The 23411-nt window shown below is 37.2% G+C and overlaps 1 protein-coding gene across 8 annotated transcripts in view; it reads left to right on the top strand.

Moving 5' to 3' along the window:
* RBMS3 (RNA binding motif single stranded interacting protein 3) overlaps nucleotides 1-23411 on the top strand; it is a 1708877-nt gene that overhangs the window by 929086 nt on the left and 756380 nt on the right. For 7 of the 8 annotated variants that reach the window (XM_055284857.2, XM_055284838.2, XM_055284851.2 and 4 more), the window contains exon 1: nucleotides 7563-9001. The exons of the other annotated variant lie outside the window; for it this stretch is intronic. In XM_055284857.2, coding sequence (XP_055140832.1) covers nucleotides 8927-9001 — 75 coding nt within the window. In that variant the 5' untranslated portion in view covers nucleotides 7563-8926. Of the gene's footprint in view, nucleotides 1-7562; nucleotides 9002-23411 lie in introns of those variants that run through there. 8 annotated transcript variants of the gene reach the window in all.

Below are 23411 nucleotides of genomic sequence, written 5' to 3'. Positions count from 1 at the left end.
AACCTAAACATTTTCCATATTGATAAATTTTTTCTCAGTATCATTTTAATGGTTGAATCATAATCTATTCATTGGTGATTTATTTAACCAACCTGCTAGTCCTGGACATCAGGTTACTCCAATTACTTACACTTAAAATGTTAATCTGATTATCTATTTTAGATTCTTAGAACTGAAATGACTGGAAAATGATCTTTAAGACTCTATGTTTTGTTTAAATTATATTAGAAGCATTATAGACATTTATTAGGAATGTATTAGGGTGCCCATCTCACTGACTTTTATAGCTGCCTTGTTTATCTTTCATTATATTAGGATTTTCCAGAGAAGTAGAACCATATTTCATATATATATATATATATATATACACGCACACACATATATGAGAGATTTCAAGGAATTGGTTCACACAATTATTGTGGGAGCTAGAGGGTCCCCACAATAACCTTCAGGGTGAACCAGCAGGCTGGAGACCTGGAGAAGAGTTGGTAAAAAGTCTTGAGTTCAAAGGCAGCCTGGGAGCAGAATTCTTCCTTCTCCAAAGATCTTGGGTCTTTATTCTTAAGGTCTTCAACTGACTGATGAGGCCCACCTACATGACGAAGGATAATCTGCTTTACTCAAAGTGCCCTAATTTAAATGTTAACCACATTTAAAAAATACCGCACAGCAACACTTAGACTAGTGTATGACCACACAACTGGCACCATAGCCATGCCAGGTTGACAGGTGGAATTAACCAACACATTTGTCATCCAAAGACATTTTTTGCTATGTGATAAAAAGACATGCTCTTTCTTTCCAGTTTGTTGTCTGTCTCCATGCAGACACAATTGACTTATTTAGAACTTTTATGTATACTGTTTTTCCATTTTAAACACAAAGGTTATCTCATCCAATTTTCAAATAAAGCATTTAAGATTGCCATCAGATGATGCTGAGGACTAAGCCTGTGGGCCCTACACAGACATGAGTCAGGAATATTCCTCTACCATGCTGTAACTGGGCAAACTTGGATGGGGTAGTTACATCCTCTTCCTCTCAATTTTCTCTGTTGTAAAGTGTGAAAAATCGTACTTACTTCCCAGGTACTTGTGAATATTTATTGAGGAAACATTTATATTACTAGTAGTATATACTGTGTAGTAGGCCATCTATTAATATATTTTTTTCTTTTTTGTTTCAATCAGTTCAGGCTGCTATAACAAATTACCATAGACTGAGTGGCTTAAGCAAAAAACATTTATTTCTAACAGTTCTGGAGGCTGAGCACTCCAACATCGTGGTGGCAGCAGAGCTGGTGTCTGATGAGGGCTTGCTTCTGGGTTTGCAGAGGGCAGGTCTTCTCGTTGTATCCTCACATGGCAGAGAGGAAAGAGAGATCACCTCTTCAATATCTCCTCTTTTAAAGACACTAATCCCATCCGTGAAGCCTCTGCTCTACTGACCAAATTATCTCCCAAGGGTCCCACCTGCTAATACCATCACACTGGGGGTTAGAATTTCAACACATGAGTTTGGGGAGGATACAAGCATTCAGTTCATAACACTCTAACTTGTTTCTTTTTTAGCTCATCAACTCCAGTACCCATTTCCAACAGTCAGTGTACAAAAACCTTTCCCGGCCGGGCGCAGTGGCTCACGCTTGTAATCCCAGCACTTTGGGAGGCCGAGGCGGGCGGATCACGAGGTCAGGAGATCGAGACCACGGTGAAACCCCGTCTCTACTAAAAATACAAAAAAATTAGCCGGGCGTGGTGGCGGGCGCCTGTAGTCCCAGCTACTCGGAGAGGCTGAGGCAGGAGAATGGCGTGAACCCGGGAGGCGGAGCTTGCAGTGAGCCGAGATTGCGCCACTGCACTCCAACCTGGGTGACAGAGCAAGACTCCGTGTCAAAAAAAAAAAAAAAAAAAAAAAAAAACCTTTCCCTCTTCAGAATACCTAATACTTTAACAGTGCTCCTCCCAGAAAACCTAACATTTTTTACCTTTTGGGTATAAGTCTCATTTACCCTTTTATTTTTTCACAAAATAGTGTCCGTTAACCACTAGCACATAAATGAGATGATTTCAGAGAAACCATTTACAGTAGTTTCCTGCCCCCATAGCTTCTTCCCAGTTTTGTTTCCGTGGCTTCAGGTTTCAGTTACCAGTGGTACAGTATGACATTTTGAGAGACCGAGAGAGCGACTCATGTAACTTTTACTACAGTATATTGTTATAATTATCTTTTGTATTATTATTGTTGTTATTTTCATATTGTGCCTAGTTAATAAATAAATCTGTCACACATATGTACGCATAGGAAAAAAAACATTATGTATAGAATTCAGTACTATCCAAGATTTCAGGCATCCACTGGGAGGGAGTCTTGGAACATATCCCCCATGAATAAGAGGGAAGTACTCCATTTATTTATTTAAGAAATATTTATTAAGAGTGTATTAAATCCCAAGGACTCTTCTGTGCATTGGAATATAATGTGTTAAATAAACTCATTGCCCTGTGGAGCTTAGATATTAGTGGGAGAAATACCCAAATAAGAAAAACAAAAATGTATAACCAAATTATACGTAATGCTGTATTAAACAGGTGGCCTAGGATAATCTCTGGTAACAATCACCACATTTTACTAGTACACTGTAGCAAAGGTTTATTTCTTGATTATGAGAAGTCCACAGTGGCTAGTCCAGGCAGCTATCCAAATTTGCTGCCCTCAGCTTTCCAAGATGCTCCCTTCTTGTGGCTCCTTCATGTCAGCACGTGTTTCCACTAGAGAAGAATGAAACAGCAGCAGCTAAAAGCTTTTACATGTGTCACTGCTGCTTCATGTTTTATTGGCCTTGGCAAGTCACATGGCCAGGCCTACTTTCAGTAGAGTGAGAAAGTGTGAATCTTGCTAATCCCAGTGGTAACAAAGAACTGGATGTCCCTACCACAAGTATTAAATGGTATGAAAAATGGAGATAGAGAGGATACAGGATGTGTAGTTTTTGCAAAGATAATAGAAGAAAAATAGACATAAGCCTTCATGTGTATTTTTGCTTTCTAACAAAGTAAGTATTTCAGAAAAAAAATTAAGTCGATTTAAAGAAAACTATTTAATAACTATTGTTACAAATTGGTTCTCAGATATGAGAAAAAACATAAAGATTATACATGAACGGCTGGTGTTTGGAAATAGAGTTGTTAAATCCATTTGAGGACAGGGACAATATTTATATTGGTACCCTCAATTATTTAGGTACACAGTAAGTATTCAATAAAACTCTGTTGAATTTAATAATTCTCATTGTTTTTAATTCTTCTTGCTTTTCTACCTGATTAAATGTCTCAAACTAAATTATGGTATAATTTTGTCCTGAGATTTGATAGTGTCTTTCAAGGCCAATTTTAATCATCTTTACATTAATATTTTTATATTCAACTATTGTTTAAATTTGGACCACACACACTTGAATCACTAGTTGTCTCTCCTAATTTGTCTTGGGTGTTTTCCTAAACCATTGGTAAGTATTCTGCAGAGAAAAAAAAAAGTTGTAACAGTACCTTAATGTTGGAATTTGAAATCTACCATTTTATATATTTTTTTAAACAACTTTTATGTTTAACATTCCTTTGACAAGTGCTGTGTTGGAGAGGGATTTAATACATTTAAATAAAGTGGGCATAAAATGCAAAGATTTAAAAAAATTCTTTCAAGATCATGCATGTCCTTCTTAAAGATAGAAGGGTATATGTATGTAGTTTTTAGGGTAGTAGAATTACGGTTTGTCTTTAGACTTCTGTTCTTTTCTCTTGCTTTTCACTACATCTTTTTTTTTTTTTTAGATGGAGTTTCCCTCCTGTCACCCAAGCTGGAGTGCAATGGTGCAATCTTGGCTGTCTACAACCTCTGCCTCTCGGGTTCAAGTGATTCTCCTGCCTCAACCTCCCGAGTAGCTGGAATTACAGGCATGTGCCACCACGCCAGGCTAATTTTTGTATTTTTAGTAGAGACGGGGTTTCACCATGTTGGTCAGGCTGGTCTCAAACTTCCAACCTCAGGTGATCCACCCGCCTTGGCCTCCCAAAGTGCTAGGATTACAGGTGTGAGCCACTGCACCCAGCCTTGCCTAAATCTTTATAATTTAAAACACAAATCATCCAAAGAAAGGACTCAGTTATTCTCTTAGTGGATAGGTCAAGAGCAAACTAGAAGAGTGTTCTCATCTCTACCCAGGTGACCTTCATTTCAGCATTTCGGTGCCATCGTTTCCCCATTTCCCAGTGGCAGGTCTGAGGCATCATCTCAGGCCCCTTAGTCAAAAGCGTGTCCCACATCAGTGCTTCATCTGGGCATGGTTGCTCAAGCCTGTAATCCCAGCACTTTGGGAGGCCGAGACAGGTGGATCACCTGAGGTTAGGAGTTCGAGAACAACCTGGCCAACATGGCAAAACCCCATCTCTACTAAAAATATAAAAATTAGCCTGGCGTGGTAGTGGGTGCCTGTAATCCCAGCTACTTGGGAGGCTGAGGCAGGAGAAACACTTGAACCCGGGAGATGGAGGTTGCAGTGAGCTGACATCACACCACTGCCCTTCAGCCTTGGCAACAGAGCAAGACTCCATCTCAAAAAATAATAAAAAATAAAAATCAATCGATCAATCAGCCAGTGCCTCTTCTGTCTAGCCTGTGAATCATGTGACCCAGTGAGAGTCTATGCCCTTTGATGCAGTTTGCTGTTCCTGGATTCGTATGAAATTTGTTCGTTAGTTGGCAAATAGGACACAGCTGTCTTCTGATTTAGAGAGTGCCTTAAACCAGTTACCTCCTACCTTAACTTGATCATTTAGATGGAAAGCGCTACTGCTCCAACAGAGCAGAAATTATATAAAAACTATTTCTGATGTGAGTATCTTGCCTCCTGAATTGCCATGGCTACTGGTGTCTCTGAGGGAAGAAGATAAAAAATAAAAACACAGGTTTTACAATTCCCACAGGTGGTAAACCTACTTTGCATTACTTAAGAAAAGCTTTAAAGGTGCAATGAGGGTTTTTAAGCTAATGACAATTTATGCCTAAAACATTACAATAATCCAACGAAATCAAACAGCATTTTAAAAAGTAACAATTTTGTGTAGAAATTGCTGATAGCATCAACACATGCTGGGAACTTTACAGATAATGAGCTATATCAGTTTTGGCTGAGGAGTTATTTGGCCTTTCATTTGTAAATAAGACAGTATTCTTTTCCCTTTAAGGAGTATCTAGACCATGTATTAATAAAAGAGTACTTATATCCTTTGTCCATGGTGGCAGAATTGGCCAAAGCAATCGTGGATTTTGTTCTTACAAGATAGAACTTGGAGAAACATTAATAGGTTGTTTAAATGACAGCATTCTATAGTTGAAGATGACTAGAGGTAGAATCGGAATATTTGGATACAGTCCTTGCTGTACTGTTAACTATCAATTATTTAGCTTTCCATATCAGTTCTTTACTAAGGTTTATATGATCTGGCCCAAGGGTACCTCCCTAACCCCATTTTATGGTCTTTCCTCACTTGCTTCATTTCAGCCTCTGTGCCGGATCTTGCACATTCCAAAGACACGGTCCCACTGCAGGCCGTTCTGTACTTACTGTTCCCTGTGACTGGGATGCTTTTCTCCCATGTGCAGGCTGGCATTTGTTAAGCAGATCCAACATGTTACAAGGTGTTTTAAAAGCTTCGTGTGTTTGTCTGGGTTGGTTTTCTAAATAACTGTATGAAGTGAATAGTGATATGTGATGGATGAAGAAACTGAGGGAGATGAATGCAGAAGAGGCAGGATTGGAACCCAGGCAGTCTGGATGGGATCCAAGGCATTAACACTAAGTATTCTCACAGTGCACAATACCCAGAGAATGGTTCACACCCTTGCTTTGACCTTAGGAAAGCATTTTCCAAGGCTGTTCCTTGGAGAGCATTTTCCTATCTTGTTTAAAGTAGAATCTCTGTGACTTTGTTTCTCTTTACTCTGTTTCATATTTCCTTACAGCACTATGTATTTCCTGACATTATACTGCATATTTACTTGTTTATCCCTTTGTTTGTCCCCCTTTCCCCACTAAATATAAACTCGATGAAAGAAGGACTTTGTTCTGATTCATGTGCCTCTATATCCTGCACCCAGGTCAATTCTTGACCTGTAACAGGGACTGAAATGTCCTGAAAGAGGGATGTAAGTCAGGTTGAAAAATTATTTATTATGTTTAACATTTTATTCTTCAGACATTTACTGAGCACCCATTTTGTGCTCAACTCTGTGCAACTTTTTGGAAATATAAAGGCAAATGAGAACGATGTGACCTCCTGCCCTCCTAGAGTTTAGAACATCATGGAAGAAACAAACAATAAACAGGCAAATACATGTAGAATAAGCCTTCTATGAGGGCAAATATAAAGTGCAGCAGAGAAGGAAGGGTTTAGAGAAAGCTACTGTGAGGAGATGATATCCATACTGAGACCTGGAGGACAGGCTGAAGGGTAAGAGAGGTGGAGATGGACTTGGGAGAGCACTCCAGGAAGAGGGAATGACAGAAGCCTCTGAGAGCATGTTCCTGTCCTGAAAGTAGCTCAGAGTGACTCCGGTATAGGATGTGAGGGGCAGAGTTGAAAGTCCGAGACTAGAGTAGAAAGCCAGGGCCAGACAGCTCATCAAGTGTCCTGAAACCTATTCCAAAGAGTCAGGACTTTATTTTTTGTGAAATGTGACGCCACTGGAGGATTTTTAAATCAGTGTCATTTTTAGTATCTGATTCAGTGTACTGCCTTCAGCCAGGACAGTTGGCAGTATTTCTATGTTATAGATGGGACAACTGAGGCCCCAAATAACACATTTAAGAGATAGGTGGGGTTGATTTAACATTCTCAATCACCATGTTGTCAGGGCCCCCTAACTCTTACCCTCTCACCCTCCATCCTTCCTTACTTCTGATTGTTATTCTTGACAAAAGTAAAACATAACACTATTTACCTGCCATCCTTATTTTTATCCAAGGAACACGTATGCACTCTCACAGCTTCCAGAAACCAGTTCCCTCGGTTGAAGCCAGTTGCTTTAGGGGTGGTGCGGCTTGTATGTGGATGGACACCATGTGTGCACTGAGCCCAGATTCTCTGTTCTTCTTGACTAGGAAGCTGGATTTGTACCAGGGAACCTTTTATCTAAATAGGCGACTCTGGGCTCAGGAGAACAGAGCCGACTTGACAAAGTAGAAAAGAGCTCAGTATTGGTCTGCCCACGCTTTGGGCATGCGTGAGCACTCGCAGCAAAACACAGCTGGCACATCTAATTTTAGCCTTGCCCGCCTTGAAAAGGGACCCTTTAAGGAAATATATTTTCTCTGAAACAATTTGTATTATAATGTAGCAGCTGATAGACATGACAGAATATTATCATTGGTGGGGAAAAAACTCTGCCAAGTAATTATGATTTTTGTTCTTTTTTTTAGATAATATCAGTAAAGTGATTAAAGCATCAATGCATCAAAATAATCATAAAGAGAGAGACAATGGGAGAAACAGATTTTATTTGTAAAAAATCTGATAAACCTAAAGGGTCACTTCCTTTGATTTTTTTTTTTTTTTTTTTTACAAAATGGATGTAATAAAAAAGTTATTATTTTTGATATATTCAGTTGATCAGACCAATCTGATGACATGTGACACTAATAGCAGTCCTGGAGTAGACCCTAAAATTTCTTCAATACTTAGCATCCACCAGGTTTTCCAGGTAGTAAAAGGTTAGTTTCTCAATCAGCTCTTGGATGTGTCTGGCTCTAGTGTGTTAACAGATTTTGAAAGCATCCGGGACTTACTTTTTTCCCCTTTAACCAGCAAGGTTAGTTCCCCTGCCTTTATTTCTTTTCCTTTCTCCTCCTTCCTTCTTTCGTCCTCTCTTCTCTCTCTTCTGTGTTTTGTTTAGCAGTGTGGCTTACCTTGGAACTTCACAAAAAGAGGAACAAAAAGCAGCTCTTGTGTAGGGTAGATGGAGGAGGGATAAGAAATAATCCACCGCCCTCATTTGAGTTCTTCAGGTTCAGTTCCAGCGGCAGCAGCGTTGCTGCAAAAATCGCTTGCTATTCGAGATAGCCAGCAGAGGGAATCGGAACTTTGCTTGCAGCAGGGGTTGAAGCAGCCTTTTTTTTTTTTTTTTTTTTTTTTTTCTTGGAGGAAATACTGCAGCCTTCTGGACTGCGTACGCTGCTCCCTGGAGAGGCTCTCTCGGTTCCACCCACCGGCTGGAAGGAGGGGAAGTGAATGAAAGGACAGGACAAGCCCCGAACACCATGTCACTCTGGGAGGGAGACAGCAGCAACTAAGCTGTACAAGGTTTTGTTTTTTTTTTTTTCTTCCTTTTTTTTTCTTTTTTTTTTCTTTTTCCCCTTTCTTTTTCTTTCTTTTTTTTCCTTTTCTTTCTTTCTTTCTCTTTCTCTCTCTTTTTTTCTTTTTCTTTAAGGTGGGGAAAGACAACCAGGAGACAGGAAGCTGATCTGCAAGGATTCGGAGTTGTGCTAAAAGGACTTTGATTTTTTTCCCCCTTTACGAACGCTGGCAATTGACATCACTACAGACAGCCTGGTTAGAGAACAAACTGCCTCATCCCAAGTGGACCCCGGCAGCTGGGGGAAGCCAGGCAAGATCTGGGAAGGCTGTGTGGGTGTTTTTTCTACAGATCTCACTCCTCGCCCTTTTTTTTTTTTTCCCCTTTGGTGTGTGTTTTTTGTTTTGTTTTGTTTTTTAAAAAAATTCTTGCTGTGTTGGAACTAGCGAGTGGTGGAGTCTCTGAAGCCTCATCAGTCACCGGGACTGTCAGGAATAGTGGTTTAAGAGGAAGCTCGGCCTGGGGCACTATACCCTGTCATCCAGTTCCCTGCCTCGGAGATAAAGATTCCAGCTACATGGGCAAACGCCTGGATCAGCCACAAATGTACCCCCAGTACACTTACTACTATCCTCATTATCTCCAAACCAAGGTATGGCTTGACCCACGGTCTGGCAATCAGCGTGGTATCGTTCTGCACTTGGGATGGGAAACAGACAGGCATGTGAATTATTAGTTAACCCCCACCCCCATCACTTCTTCCTGCTTCTTTGAAATTAGTGACATACCAATGGAGTTAATAAGGCAGAGGAAGACATAAGAAGAAAGCAGCAAACCCGGAATTGTAGCTTTCTCTTTAAGGAGAGATAATAGTTTCACTTGAGTTCAGTTCCTTTGTTGTTATTTGGCAGCATAAAAGGTCCTGATATCAGGAAAGCCTTTTGCAGATGGGCACGGTTTTTAGGAAGCAGATCACAACAGTGATTATCTAGGCACAAGAATATAATTTCAGGGGCTTTTCTGGTGAGCTGTTTTTTGTTTGTGGCTCTAAAAGGGTTTTTCCCACTGGGTAGGATGTGCAAGGGTGGGGGTAACTCAAACTTTTAATCGCAGAGTATAGAATGAAAGAAGGGTGTGAGAAGGTATAGGGCTCCTACCAGAGCCTCTGAGAGTTTGTTTATTTTTATTTTTAATTTGCCTTGCATATTTTATTTTATATTGAGAATGATCAGCGTGCTACAGACTGCTTTACAATAGATGTTCTTTACTTTTAGAAGATCTATTTTTCTGTGTATCTGCCATGAGGAGGCCTGAGTCTTGAAAAGGAATGAAATGTAACTGATCATAATTGGACTTGAATTGGTTAAATACTTTAGGCTTTATGTGTGTGTGTGCTCAAATGACCATTAGGGGCTCAGAGGCAAGCCCACGTAAGTGAGCAGTGGGCAGTACCTACCCTGAACTTTATCCTGCAGTTAAGACATGAAAGACTCTCAGGTGTGAAATCACTGCTCCAATTTGTCAATTAAATTGGACTTGATTGGGGGAAAACATGTTAGCTGTTAGTGGAGTGACCACCTCGAGAGTATGGGTGATATTATTTTGTATTGCAGTAGTGTTAGCCAGACTCCACCGCCTCCTTAATAAATAAATATGCCGAGAGTGAACAAGGTGTGCCTGAATGATCTATGCTGTCACCAGGACTCGGTGATGTGATTAGGGTTTGGTAATTCATGCTTTGTTATCTGTCATTTATTTTGTCTCATCCAACAATGCCTATTTGTAAACCAGACTGGGAAGCAGACTTTCAGTATTATACGAAAAATTATTGCTTTATTTTTTTCTTTTTCAATTGCTTTATAATCCACCCTGCCCCTCCAAGGTCGACTCACACTGCTGTTTGCCTTTGTGAGCATTTAGTTTGTGCTGCTGATGCTTAAATAGACTAGCCCTCCTGCTCGGTGCCTTAAGTTTTAACTCTTTGGGGGTGTTAGGTTGAGAATGCTGCCTGCCATTCCTCAAGGAAATGGCAGAGCAAGGACAAGTTAAAAGGGGAAAATTTACTGTCATTTCTCATCCCTCAACAAAACAAAAACAATAAACTCAAAGGTTGCATGAAAAATATCAGACATTCCATCCCTTTTACTCATCTGGCTAAATTTTTCCAAGTGTTTCAAAAATTACACTTTGTTTCGGGTTCTTGTTTTCTGCCATGGTATATATTCATAAAAGAAACTTTAGATTGAAATGAATAACATAATTGTTTTTCTGTTTGAGACTTCTTTCAACCTATTACTAACAGGAAATAGTGAATGTTATGCACATTTTTTCAAAGACACAGGGTGCTGGATGAGCTATACTAGTAGAAAGTGTGTGTATGAGAGAGAGAAAGATGGGGGGTTAAAGAGAGAGAGTGGAATAGTGAGTGAGGGAAAAGAGAGGAGCCTGGAAACTAGGGAGATTGTAGATATCTGTTTTGGAGTTCTATGTAGTTTAGTGTTGTATAGACAGGCGGCATCTGGATCTTGTTACTCTCAAGCTAGCCAACACCATGAACTTCTGGAACATTTTTAAAGAAGTTAGATCCATTAGGCGTCCTATGTTGATATTTGGATAATCAGACCAGGATAGTAGGGAATATAAGATCAGCTACTTTGCCTATCATGGTAGTTCATATTGATTATTATGTTGTAAAATGTTGACAATGCTTTCAAGTTGTCCTATATTGTTATGGTGGCTCTGAAATGACAGACATTAATAGCATTCCTGGAAGCTGAAGATGAGAAAACGTGCCCTGTTTTGAAACTTGCATAGAGAGCAAATGAGATGAAGAGTCAATGTGCAATCATATTTTAAAATGTGGGTACTGGGGACTTTCTGACAGGGTTAATACTATACAATGAAGTACCATCATGTTTCAGTGTAATGGGAAAACAACTAGGTTATTTCCACATCACTTTTTGTTCCTTCTACACTTATACCTCAAAATATAATTTATAATCATTTTAAATGAAGTACATGCTGCTTATATTTATTTGGTAAGCCTGGGTGGAATTCATAAAATCCACTCTTTGTAGCCTTGGCTTGGAGTTATAATCCAATTTGAAATTCATAGCTATTTAAAATGATGCTGATATGTCAAGAATACTTATGTTTGATGAAAATAGATTCTGCAGTAGGTAAAAATCACATTCTGGTGATAACATATCTTAAATTTTTCTCTTAATTGAGGTAGGTTTTCTTCCTGCCAATCCACAAGGGCTGTTTACTATCATTAGTTTTTTGGGGAAAATCTTCACGGGATTTTAAGGATTGAAATGTTTATTACCACATTATTGCAGAAAATGCACACATGCTGAACTCTCTTTTTCTACTTGTGTAATGATAAATACCTCTGCTATTTTTTAATGATAAAACAAAATGAAAATGAGATTTAAGAAATAAATGCAGATGTTTCCATTCCCTGGAATACATAGTAAAGTTTTAGAAGAACTTGTGACGCTTCCCTGCCTTCTCTGCTCCTATTATTTTCCATTACATTGGAATGAATCTCTCAACTTTGTTTCTTTAAAAGTAAATGTTTATGCTCCTTCAAATAATTTTTCAAATCCTTAAAATGTTTTGTATTAGAAAAATATACATGTAAGTTAAGATGAAAACCCAGTGGTTGACTCATATCTATAATGTGTACCAATATTATCATCCTATGCTCCCTCTTTCACACCTCACATCTTTAAATAGTTGTCGTTTGTCAATTTTCTTTTTGATGAATTTTTTTCTTTTTCTTTTTTTTTAACCAAAAGAAGCAATTTCAAGGAGGAACATTGCTTTGGTTAAGGAATAATGAAGAAATCTTAGTGACATGTTGTAATATTTAAATAAGAAACAGCTGGATGAAAAAAATAGTTTATCAAGGCAAATTTGCTGTTTGGAAGGGACACCCAGAATAATCAGCAAGCTTTAGAGAAAGGGGGCTCAAAAAATAGTTCATTAGCTTAATGACAAAATACAAAATGTTTGATTAGTTGTAATCCAACATTTTTCAAGTATTTTATCACCCTTTCCAAAAAAACCAACCTGTTGCTGTTGAATTATGAGATCCCAGGTGAATTTCTTTCTGAATTTTTGAGGTACTTGCTGGGGTGGGGTGGGGGTGGGGGTGGGGAGTAGGTGGGGGTGGACGGGGGTTCTTGAAAAAAAATTAGTCAAACTAGGTGAGCTAAAAAGAAGAAAACCTGGTTACAGCCTGGCGAATTGATTTTTTTTTCCAGCTGAGAAATAGATATTTCTCTCACATATATTTGGAAAACTTTAGTCATCTTCATAAAACTTAAAAAGTCACCTAAGCACACACAGCGAGTTTCTCCTTTCTTCCTTTTCCACACCCTTACCAGTTCACTATGTTTCTACCAATCCAGTGCCCAGTTGCTAATGATGTTGCTCTCATATGAATTTACTGCATTGCCTTCTGGTTCCCCAGAAGGTCTTGAAGAAAGAGGTTCAGACTAGTGGACCCAAACAGAATTTCTTGGCTGGTGGTACTCAGATTGTGTTCAGAGCCTGGTGTGAAGAAGGGGCCAGGTGTAAGAAGTAATTAATCAACTGCACATTGATTTCAGGCTGAATATTCAACCATCTGCAGCAACCCGTCTCTAAAAGTCTAGCTGAAGCACAATTGATTGTGCCATAGAATGAGCAAACACTTGAAAACACAAGTAGGTGAAGGAAGAGAGGCTTCTACGGAGCAAAGGATATTCTTAAAGATGTGAATGTACAGATCCTTCAAAAGCAAGACAAAATAACCTGTAACACCTTCCTTACACATGAAAATGTAGAAAATCTTGCAGAGGGAGGGAATGAGTTTAGAATTTCCTTAGTACTTCCTGCCTCAGATTTGCATTGATATCCAGAGTTGGTAACTTGCCAGTTGTTTTAAAACAGCCTTGAAAACTCCAAAGTTCTGTTTTTCTTTGAAAGCCTGAAACATACAAAACTCGTTTTCTAAAATCTTCCAGTGATAGAATTTTTAGGTACAACTCCAAATATTTTCTTTTGCTTCGGGGGGTAATATAATAGCATGAAACTATGGTAGCACGAAAACTGTGATAAATCCTGTTTGTCTGACTTTAGACTGTATAGAATTTTTAATTGGTTTCAAATAAGAGGAAAATAGAAGGAAGGGGCCATCCTTGTTTCTTAGTTTTGTTTTGTTTTTTTCTTAGCTCCCCCAAGCCTTCATTATCAGTGGGATTGGACACAATCCCAATGCATGTTTTGCTATTTTTTTCCATGATATAGACATTGTTTTCACAACACTAAGTTTGGTGCCTACTTAAAAGGAGTGGAAACGTAAAAAGTTCATCGTATTTTCTTTTCTCCAGAATGGATACAAACTTAAGGAAAATATCATGTATATTTAACAGCATCTTTCTAAAGCATTTTCCTTTCACTTTCTTTCAATTTGGAAAAAAAAAATAGCACAAAATTATTTCCATGAAGTAATAAAATGTATTTGAGGGCTGGGGGTAGGGATAATTTGCAGGGAGGGACACAATATAGAAGGGAGGATGCAAGTTCATTCCAGGTCTTTCTGGCTTTAGGAATTCTGGAAAGCTTCATTTTTGCACTAATATAATTTTACACAACCTTTTTGACATTATCAGTCTTTTGGCAGAGAGCGAGTTCAGTCACAATTATGCCCATGCCAAATTCTGAAATCAAACCAAAACAACAAAAAAAGTATTTTCTTTTAAAATAAAACTTTTTTAATGTCAAACTTTTTATTCAGAGTAAATGGTTGATGTTTATTCAAAATTGGCTTCAAGTACTACATTGAAATTGTTTTGTAACAGTCTCATAAGCCACAGCTGTATGTGATTAAATAGTGTAATATCAAAAGCATGTGAGAATAGACGTTTTTATGCTATAGCTATTGCACAGCAAGAGTGCAGATGGAACTGAAGGGAGACCAAAAGTGAAAATGTATTCATGTGGTGTAATACGTGTGTTGAGGATATGTGTTGCTATTTTTTGCAGTAGTGGGAAAATGTTGAACTATTTTGGATGTGCTTAGAAAATATCCTCTCGGAAAACGGAAACAGACATATAATACCATTTTTAAAATATGGAGTGGATCATGCCATTTAATTAGAGAACACATAGGTGCTGAATAGATCTGAAACCAATTCAAGTGGAAGAATGAAAATCATTCCCATTGAGTACACATTCAAAAAGCAAAAGTGACTTTCTCATTTCTGTTTTGAAATTATAGTTTTTTTACTACTTTAATCTACAGAACTATTGTAAGAAAACCTTCATCCCATTTATACCTAAAGAAAAGTATTAGGCAATAAGAATCAGCAACTTACAGATGGCAAAATAGGTGGCAGTATATTGCTTTTTAAAGATACTTGGAAATATGATGCTATTCAGTGTTGTGTAAATATTGCTCTTTTCTTACCAATGTTAAAAATTACAAAGATACACAAGGACATACAACTTTTGCTTCTATTTCTGTAACAGAGATGTTATCATAAAGAGGTGTCTGGTTTTAATGAGGTGATTTAATACAGTGTTTTTGAAATAATATTTGTTAATAAAAATTAATAATCTCTAGCTTCCTAGAGATTAATAAATCTATAGGATTAATCATACTAATCATCACCACTATTCATATGTGATTGTTTTCAGGGCCTTGAGAAAGCTTATAGAATTGGCTAGTTTTAGATTTCAGATTTTAGACAAAAGTAACTTCAAAAAGAAAAAGAGAGTGGCAGACTGAGATGAGTTAAATTTTGCTTGGTTTTGTTTTTATTTTTTTTTCTTTTAAGTTGATATTGGCAGATAATCTGGTCTCATTCAAAATGTTTTGTTTTATCCATGTAGGTGTATTACTCAGGGAGTCTATATTATGTGGAATTATGAATAAAATTTTAATAATTCAAAACCAATTCTAATAAATTTCAAATTTCAAAAGTATAGATAATAAAAGAAAGATAATAGATCCTATCGTTTTGTGGGGGAATTCTTTGATTTGTATGTCAATGCATTGGTTTCTAGGTTGGGTTCCTTCACTAGGATCCCTTCCATTGTGAGATAGCTGAGCCTGCTTTGGTATCTTAGTGGTATCTTCAGGTGACCTCGGTTTTGTGTCATTCATGAGTTTTTCTTTGGTTCCTGGATGCTTGCCACAGAGCAGATCAAATGCTGCTTTACTGGCTCTCTGGTGATTTGAAAAATTTAACTGTCTTCATCTTTTCACACATCTAAATCCAGTGCACTGAGAGAAACACGTCCATCACTTGGGAGTGGGTGGACAGCAGTTCCCAGGAGTGCAACAAAATGACAGACATTCTTTAATCATGATCTTTTCCAGCTTTATTGTGGTGGCTACAATTTTTCTTCTGAGTGGGTAAAATTAAGGTGTATCCAAAAACTTAATTGTGATTGTATGGTGCTTTACTTTTCCTCATTTAACTTCCTCTCTACAGGTGGTGTAGAGCTAAATGGTTATGCATGTTTGCCTAAACCAGTTGAGGTAATGAAGGAGACTAGAATTGCCACATTAAAATACTGACAACTTTAGTTTCATGAGTGATTATAAGGAGTCAGTGTAAATATAACAATTAATGAAATATTATTTCGACAGAATCCGAAACCTACAAATCCGCAAAACCTACAATCTCTGAATCTCAGAATAGTAGCCTAGAAAACGTGGGAACTGAATACTGTGGTTACTACAGCTATACTGTAGTATTGTAGGAGGGAAGTAACTCCCCAAGCACATATAAACAAGAATATTATCTTTTCTACTTTTTCTTTTGAGATTCCCTTCTTGTTTTTCAAAAAAGCCCCTGTTAGCTGAATTAGTGAAAGCAAATGACATATGCTATTTTAAGTTACTATTTAAGCTTTGAAAAATCATACATTATTTTCATATAACTTAGTCCATAAGTTCCTATTATGCTTGCTTCTCTGAGTATATTTGGAGTATAAAACAAGGAAGATAATCCTTTGGGAAAATTGGTTTCTGTTCATATCAGTCTGTGTGTTCATTTATTCATTGGTGAAATGGGTGAAATAATCCTGACCTCGATATATTATAGTGGCCTCTGCTATGGACGGTATGAAGTTGCTGAGCTGTTAAGAGAAGGGTGGTCCGTAAATAAGTAGCAATGTTACCATTTCTGAAGCCCAACTGCATATTTTTACTTACTTTATTACAGACTCAGCTCTGGGGTGGGTAGCCTGTCTTTAACACAGAAAAGAGTTTAGGAGCTCCTCAAATGTGTAAAAGCCATTTCTATTTGCTGAAGCATAGCTCTTCACCACTTAATCATTGAAAATTATGTTGCAGAATATTTAGTGATGGGGGAATGTTTGTAATACATCAAATGGTTAAAACAGTTAACCATGTTCCTAATATTATAATAGCATAAAGAATCCAAATATAGACATATAAAAAGGCCTAAGGAAAATATATCAAATTCTCAAGGAAAATAAAAAGTAAATGGAAGCTTGAATTTTGTTTCATGAATGATAAATACAAAAGTGAGACTCGACTACATGCCCTATTAGTCAAGGGAACCCTAATAGTGCCCTTTCCTGTTGTGTGGAAAGTCAGGTATAATAGGAGAAAAGTAAATCTAACAATATTTTAAGTTTTAGGAGCTGATTTTTAAATTTGTTTTAGACTTAACTCTCCTATCATTATATTGTGAGGTTAAGAAATTGGTATATATTACATTCAATATACTAGATGCAAATGATCTTCTGGTCATCCCACTCTTAGCTGATAATTTTCAAGCTGAATATAGGTCATGCATAGAATTTAATAAGGATTTTTTTAGAGACAGCTTATTGTTTTTTAATCCTGTGTACTACTACTTAGTCATTTTCGCTGATTGATGACAATTTAATGAAAAGTGAAATAGAAAATGATACTATCTGATTTTCTGGAGCTGGTTAAAATATATTGAAAGCTTTTCTTATGTATGTGAGTCATATTTGAGGCTATTGTTGACATCTGTAAATTCTCATGTTGCTTCTTTTAATACTTGTCAATCATATAAATGGTATTCTGAACCCAATATATAACTTAAAATTAAATAACTTAGAATTCAAGCAAATATATTTTTTAACTAGTTTTGAGTAGGTGAAGTATTTGAAGTATTTAAGAGACTTGGAATGATTTTGGTGACATTATTTGCTAATAATTCATCTCATCTCCATATTCATGTAAAATTTCAGAGATTGTTTTCTGGGATACTCAACAAATAAATTTGTGACAGACCTATGGCCTTTAATTTCTTCTTGAAAGATGAGAAAACCACATTTCATTTTCTTTGACTTGGTGGGAACTACCCTTGGAGGGTGGTGACAGTTCATGGATTAACCCTGGTATCCTGTCCATTACCAATGTACACCAGTTCAGACTGCATCTCTAGAAATAAGAATATTGCATTTTTAGTCTAAGGTAGGTAGGGAATCCTAGAAATAATAAAATTCTGATGTCCTTTGCTCAGTTTATTTCAAAAAATTAACCACTGCTTTTAAACTTTATTGTTTACCTGTTTAGAACAATTTGGCTTCATGTTAGCAATGGAAGTTTCTCTTTCTGACTCGTATTTAACTTTGTTGTTGAGCTGGAAAAACACAAGAAAAGGCCAGTGGGAATAGATGAAAGAACATGGAGGAATTTCTCTTCAAGTTTTGCTATTTCCTGTAACAATAGACACTTTCTGAGGCCTCCATTCCACATCCAAACACACATATTAAAGTGCACTAACATTCAACACCAAATTTAATTATTTCACAATAATATGTTGAAAAAGCTTTTATAATTTTGCTCCTGAAACTCTGTGTCCAAGTAAATTTAATTGATATGTATCTGTGAATTTGGAGACATCTTGCATACATGAATATTCTTGCAAAGTGAAAAAAACCTAATCTACAAATCTTTTTCAGGTACAAAGAGATTATTAGAAGACTAAGTGGAACAATGAATAAAGTTGACAATGTGTTATGTTTTGTAGATATGCCTATAAATGTTAATTGATTTGGGTTTTGCAGTTTTTCTTTTCAGAGTTTGGAGGCAATGCATTTGTTTCCTTGCACCAGTGTTTTTGTATATCTTTAAGACGGTCAGAGCATCTAAAAAGCTGGCCATTATCTTTCACTATTGTGGCCTTTTGGCACTCAAGAGATCTCTGTATTTTAGTAATCCCAAATTTCCGGGGAGGGACATGTGGTAGAGCAGCACAGTGTATTGGAAAATGTCATTAACATTCTTTGGCTAAAATATTTCAAAAGCAGACACATTGGATTGACCTTTGGCAGTGAGAGCAAGTGGGACTTCCAGATCTGGGTGCCAGGTTCACAGAATTTTTTATTGCGTAATTGGTGAAATTGTTTACTAGAGACAGAGTTTAAAAGTAACAGGTGTTTCCCTAGGGCATCCTCTTAGGGCAGTAGGCAACAGGCAAATCAATGGCACAATACTTATTCTATGGCATAATTTTTCTCAATTCTTCTGTCTCAAAATAGGGTCATAGGTTTTTTATATGTATTAAAACGGACATTTCTTCCTTTTCCCCAGTTCCCGTGGTTATTTACCTAGGATGATAACATCTCTTGGTGTCTAGAAGTCTCTCTCAGCCCTAGAGAATCTACGTGCCTTTTAAAGAACACATGTCTCTACAGGTATGCACACTGTAGCTAGACCCACCATCACTCTCACAAGTGGTTGGGAAACCTGAAGATACTGCTACTCCAGCCATAAGCCAAGTGTGATGGTTTCCTTCATTTTCATTCTTATCCTAGTGTTACAAGAAAATCAAGATCCCAAGCCTAGACATAGCCATCTTCTCCAATCTTATTCAGGAAATATTTTTTTCTCTCTGTAGCCCCATATATATCCTCATACCTGAAAATTCACACCATCCCCCAATGCTGGAGGGCAAATTCTCTCATAATCACCCTATGTCTTGATTATCTATCTAATTACTCAATTTTTCTTCCCAGCCCTCTAGACAGATCTCACTGAATTTCATCAGCAGATGCAATGAATCAGCTTTGATTGTCTCTCTTACACATAAAACAACAACATACACATGCACATACATTCTTGAAAACCTTAACGGTTATTTTAATGGTTCAGATTTTCTCTGAGGCTTTACGACCACAGAGAAATATGGAGGGGCAAAGTGGTCCTAAGAAGACACATTCCTGTTCTTCTCAGTTATATTTTATTTTATTTTATTTTATTTTACTTTGCTGCTAGTTGGTAGCACAAAAGGGTGAGTCTTAGCCAAAATAGAAGTAACTACTATTTTTTTTACTTTCTTTCACAAATATTATAGTACCTTCTCATGATCTGAGATACATTGACAGTGTATTACACAAGGTAGCTATCTACTCTCTTTTTTATGTCATTCTTGATAGCATCTTTTGGAAAACTTATTGATTAATTCTAATTCATCCCAAATAATTTCATAATAGTCGTTTAAACTGTGAAGAGTCTGATGAGCCTCAAAGCTTTTAGTGATGAAGCTGTCAATAGCAGCGTAGTAAAAAAGAAAAAAAGATGACAGTTCTACAACTTTAACCAGTTATTTATAAGAAACATGAAGAAAGATAAAACAAAGAGAAGAAGAAAGAGAAAATGAACTAAAGAGAAAGATTAAGGGTATCAGGGCTCAATGTACTTTTGAACATTTCTGGAATTTGACAACTTGTTTTCCTCTCCAAAGGCAACAGATAAGAGCTGTTTAGCAAGGAAAAGGTCATTTACAAACAGAAGAAACATGTTTGGGAAAAAACGTCAATGTAAATACATAATTTGATGTGGAGGAGTCCTGTAGTTGAGACTTTTGGTCTCTTAGGAAGAAAATTAATGCTTATGTAGACAATTAATGCTTTATTTTGTTTTTGCACTTGTTGCAGCACTCAGTAATAGCCAGCATTTGCTTTTGTTGTTTTGACTTACTCATCTCTAGTTCTCAGGGAGAACCTGTATAAAAGCCTTCTTGACTCTTTTGATTGGAAAGAGGGTGTTTTTCAGAAAGAGTCATTGGAATCAAGTTTTAATGTGTATTTTTGATTTTCTGTATATAACATATTCATACACGATCTGTATATGCTCACAAATACAACCAGGAGCAATGTTGTTGTTGTTCTGTGTGGAAAGAATCTCGTTCTGAGAAGGAAAAAGCAACATTAGTTATGAAACCAGCAAAGCCGTATTGCCATGAGAACCACACAGTACCAATTGCTTATTAAACAAGAGTGACGTTTGAGGCCACTAATGTGCCTGAGGACCCAAGGAGCAGGTCAGTTGAGGGTGTGGGCGCAGTCATGCTTACTTACTCTGGGCTAACATAAGCCTTTGTTAGAGGGGAGGAACCTGGTAAAAGAGTGTCTAGATTTCAACATGTCCTATAAAAGGCTAGCTGTTGTTATTATTCATGGTCCATCTTTTCTGCTAAATTCATTGTATGCATTTCTCCATCCTTGTTTTATTTAGGATGGCTGTCTGATGCAACCTTGCTTTAACATTGTGTCTTCTCCATCTCCCTGTCTTTCTCAGAGTGTCCTTCCTAGGGCTAATTTTTTTTTTTTTTTTTTTTTTTGGTGCAATCTCGGCTCACTGCAAGCTCCGCCTCCCGGGTTCCCGCCATTCTCCTGCCTCAGCCTCTCCGAGTAGCTGGGACTACAGGCGCCCACCACCACGCCTGGCTAATTTTTTGTATTTTTAGTAGAGACGGGGTTTCACCGTGGTCTTGATCTCCTGACCTCGTGATCCACCCACCTCGGCCTCCGAAAGTGCTGGGATTACAAGCGTGAGCCACCGCACCCAGCCTTCCTAGGGCTAATATTTTTATTTCTGTGTTGTAGCTTCTACTCCTGTAGCCCTTTCTTGCTTACCCTTTTTTCTTCTATTCTCAAGTTTTCTGCTATGGATTTGCCTTCTTTGTCTCTCTGCCCTCTGATCCTTAAATTCTGCTTCCTTCTTTTTGTTCTCTCAGCTTTCAGTCTTTTCTTGTTTTTTAATTATAGCTTTTTATATATTTCTCTCTTTTTTTTTAACAAGGTATAGTGGGATTGGGTTTTAATTTTATCTTTTTTTGCTTTGTTGTAAATTTATTTTTGGCTTTTCAAACATAACTGTACTCTTCCGGATCATATTTGTGTCAGAGTTAGTCTGTAAACAGTCGGAGAACTGGGACCACAGTTTTCATCTCTGAATGCCCTGCAATATATAGTATGGTGTATGATGCAGATTAAGGTCATAAGAAAAGGTTTTCAGAAGGTATTAGTCTAACTTGTTTTGTGTGTCTTGTACATGGCTCCGTTGCTGAAGGCAATGCTTTTTTGAACCAGAGTTGCTTGATGTCATCTTCACCTCTGTGATGCTTTATGTCAAAAGACATCTTTTTTACATGTCCACATGGATGCAATCTCTTGGGGTCCTATCTTTTTCACATTAAGCACATGGGTCACTTGGCTAGTACCCTGAGGCTGTTGGCTTGAGTTGGGTCACATTCCTAACTAATGGGACAAACCATAAAACACAAGATGAGTTAAGTCAGAAACTGTAATAGAAAAAAAGAAAAAAAAAACATAGTACTGCATTACCAGTTGCTGGCAAGAAAGTCAATACACGTGCCAACTCAGTGAGGGGCAGAAGTGGATTTCAAAGACAGACTAAGTAGCCAGGATTTGGAACTGGGGGATGAAAGTAAGCAAGTATGTCAGGATTAAATGGTAGTGGTGGTGGTCTGGAGAAGACTGGAGAGGCAATTCCTCAGCGATTGCCAAGAATATCAGCCCTTATATGTGGCTTCCTTTTATGGGTTGGCAGAAAGTTGGACATATCAGGAAATTAACTTAGCTTGAAGAACTAGGAGATGGTCTGAGTTTTAGGCCCATCTTTTTGTCAATTTTGTTTATTCAAAATCCAGGGTCTTGACTAAAATAGTTCTTATAATAATATTGAACTGTTAACCACTTTTGGACTATAGTCCAAGAGTAACCAGCCATGCCATATACCTATCCAAAGCAATACCCAGATGGGTTTTTTAACTCAGAATTTTGAAAAGACTTCAAGTATCAGGTAAAAATGACAAAATTCCCATTTTAGAAAGAAAACAAAACACAATTTCCCTATACAATTACCTACGTGGGTATAAAGACGTATGTAAACTAATGCAAGATGATATTAGATGAAATTCTGATGTAAACTTCAAAGCTTTTCTCACTAAGGAATATCTGAAAACAATAACCCTGCTGTGGCTAAGAGTACAAACTGTGATTTTGGTTTGGACTCCTCTTGATTTTTCCAAGTTGTGCTGAATCTCCTATGTTTGTTCTGCAGTGTTTTCCCCATCATACTTTTTTTATTGCATTGAGGTCCTTATTCCCAACTGCAGAAAATTTCATATATATATATGTGTATATATATATATGTATATACATATATATATATACACATATATATATGTTTCATGAAACTTTAGGGATTTCTTTATTTCAAAGTAATGCATACTTTGCATATCTAGGGAACTAATTCACGATACAGCAGGAAAATGTTAATAATCTTCCTCAATACACTACACAGGTCTTCAAGAGCTCTCTGAAATAACTAGTATTAATAGCAAGGTGTGTGTCTTTTACAGACTTCTATATGCTCTTGCAAATATGCAGTCTGATGTATGTTATATGAGATCAAATTGAACAAGTTAACTACTTTTTCAATGACAAACTTAGATATTCTTACCAAGTTGTTAGATATTTCAGTTTTTTTATTGTCAGATTAATTGTTCCCATTTTATTTGTACCACGTTTTCAGCAAGTGTTGCCCATAGCTGGACATGCATTTTATTGCCATCATTTTGCCAACATGAATAATTCTAAAATATATATTCAAGGTACTTATATAAATACTAAAAATTAAATCTTTCATCTTCTAATTAAGTTTACTTCCTTTAAAACACTGAAAATTGCCTTGATGAGTTTCATATTACACAAGGATTAACATCTCTCCTTGGCCCAAAAATTCTGTG

Source organism: Symphalangus syndactylus, chromosome 1 (assembly GCF_028878055.3).
Source record: "Symphalangus syndactylus isolate Jambi chromosome 1, NHGRI_mSymSyn1-v2.1_pri, whole genome shotgun sequence".
NCBI classification, from domain to species: Eukaryota; Metazoa; Chordata; class Mammalia; order Primates; family Hylobatidae; genus Symphalangus; species Symphalangus syndactylus.
The sequence above is the reverse complement of the archived record's forward strand: the minus strand, read 5'-3'. Positions and strand labels throughout refer to the sequence as shown.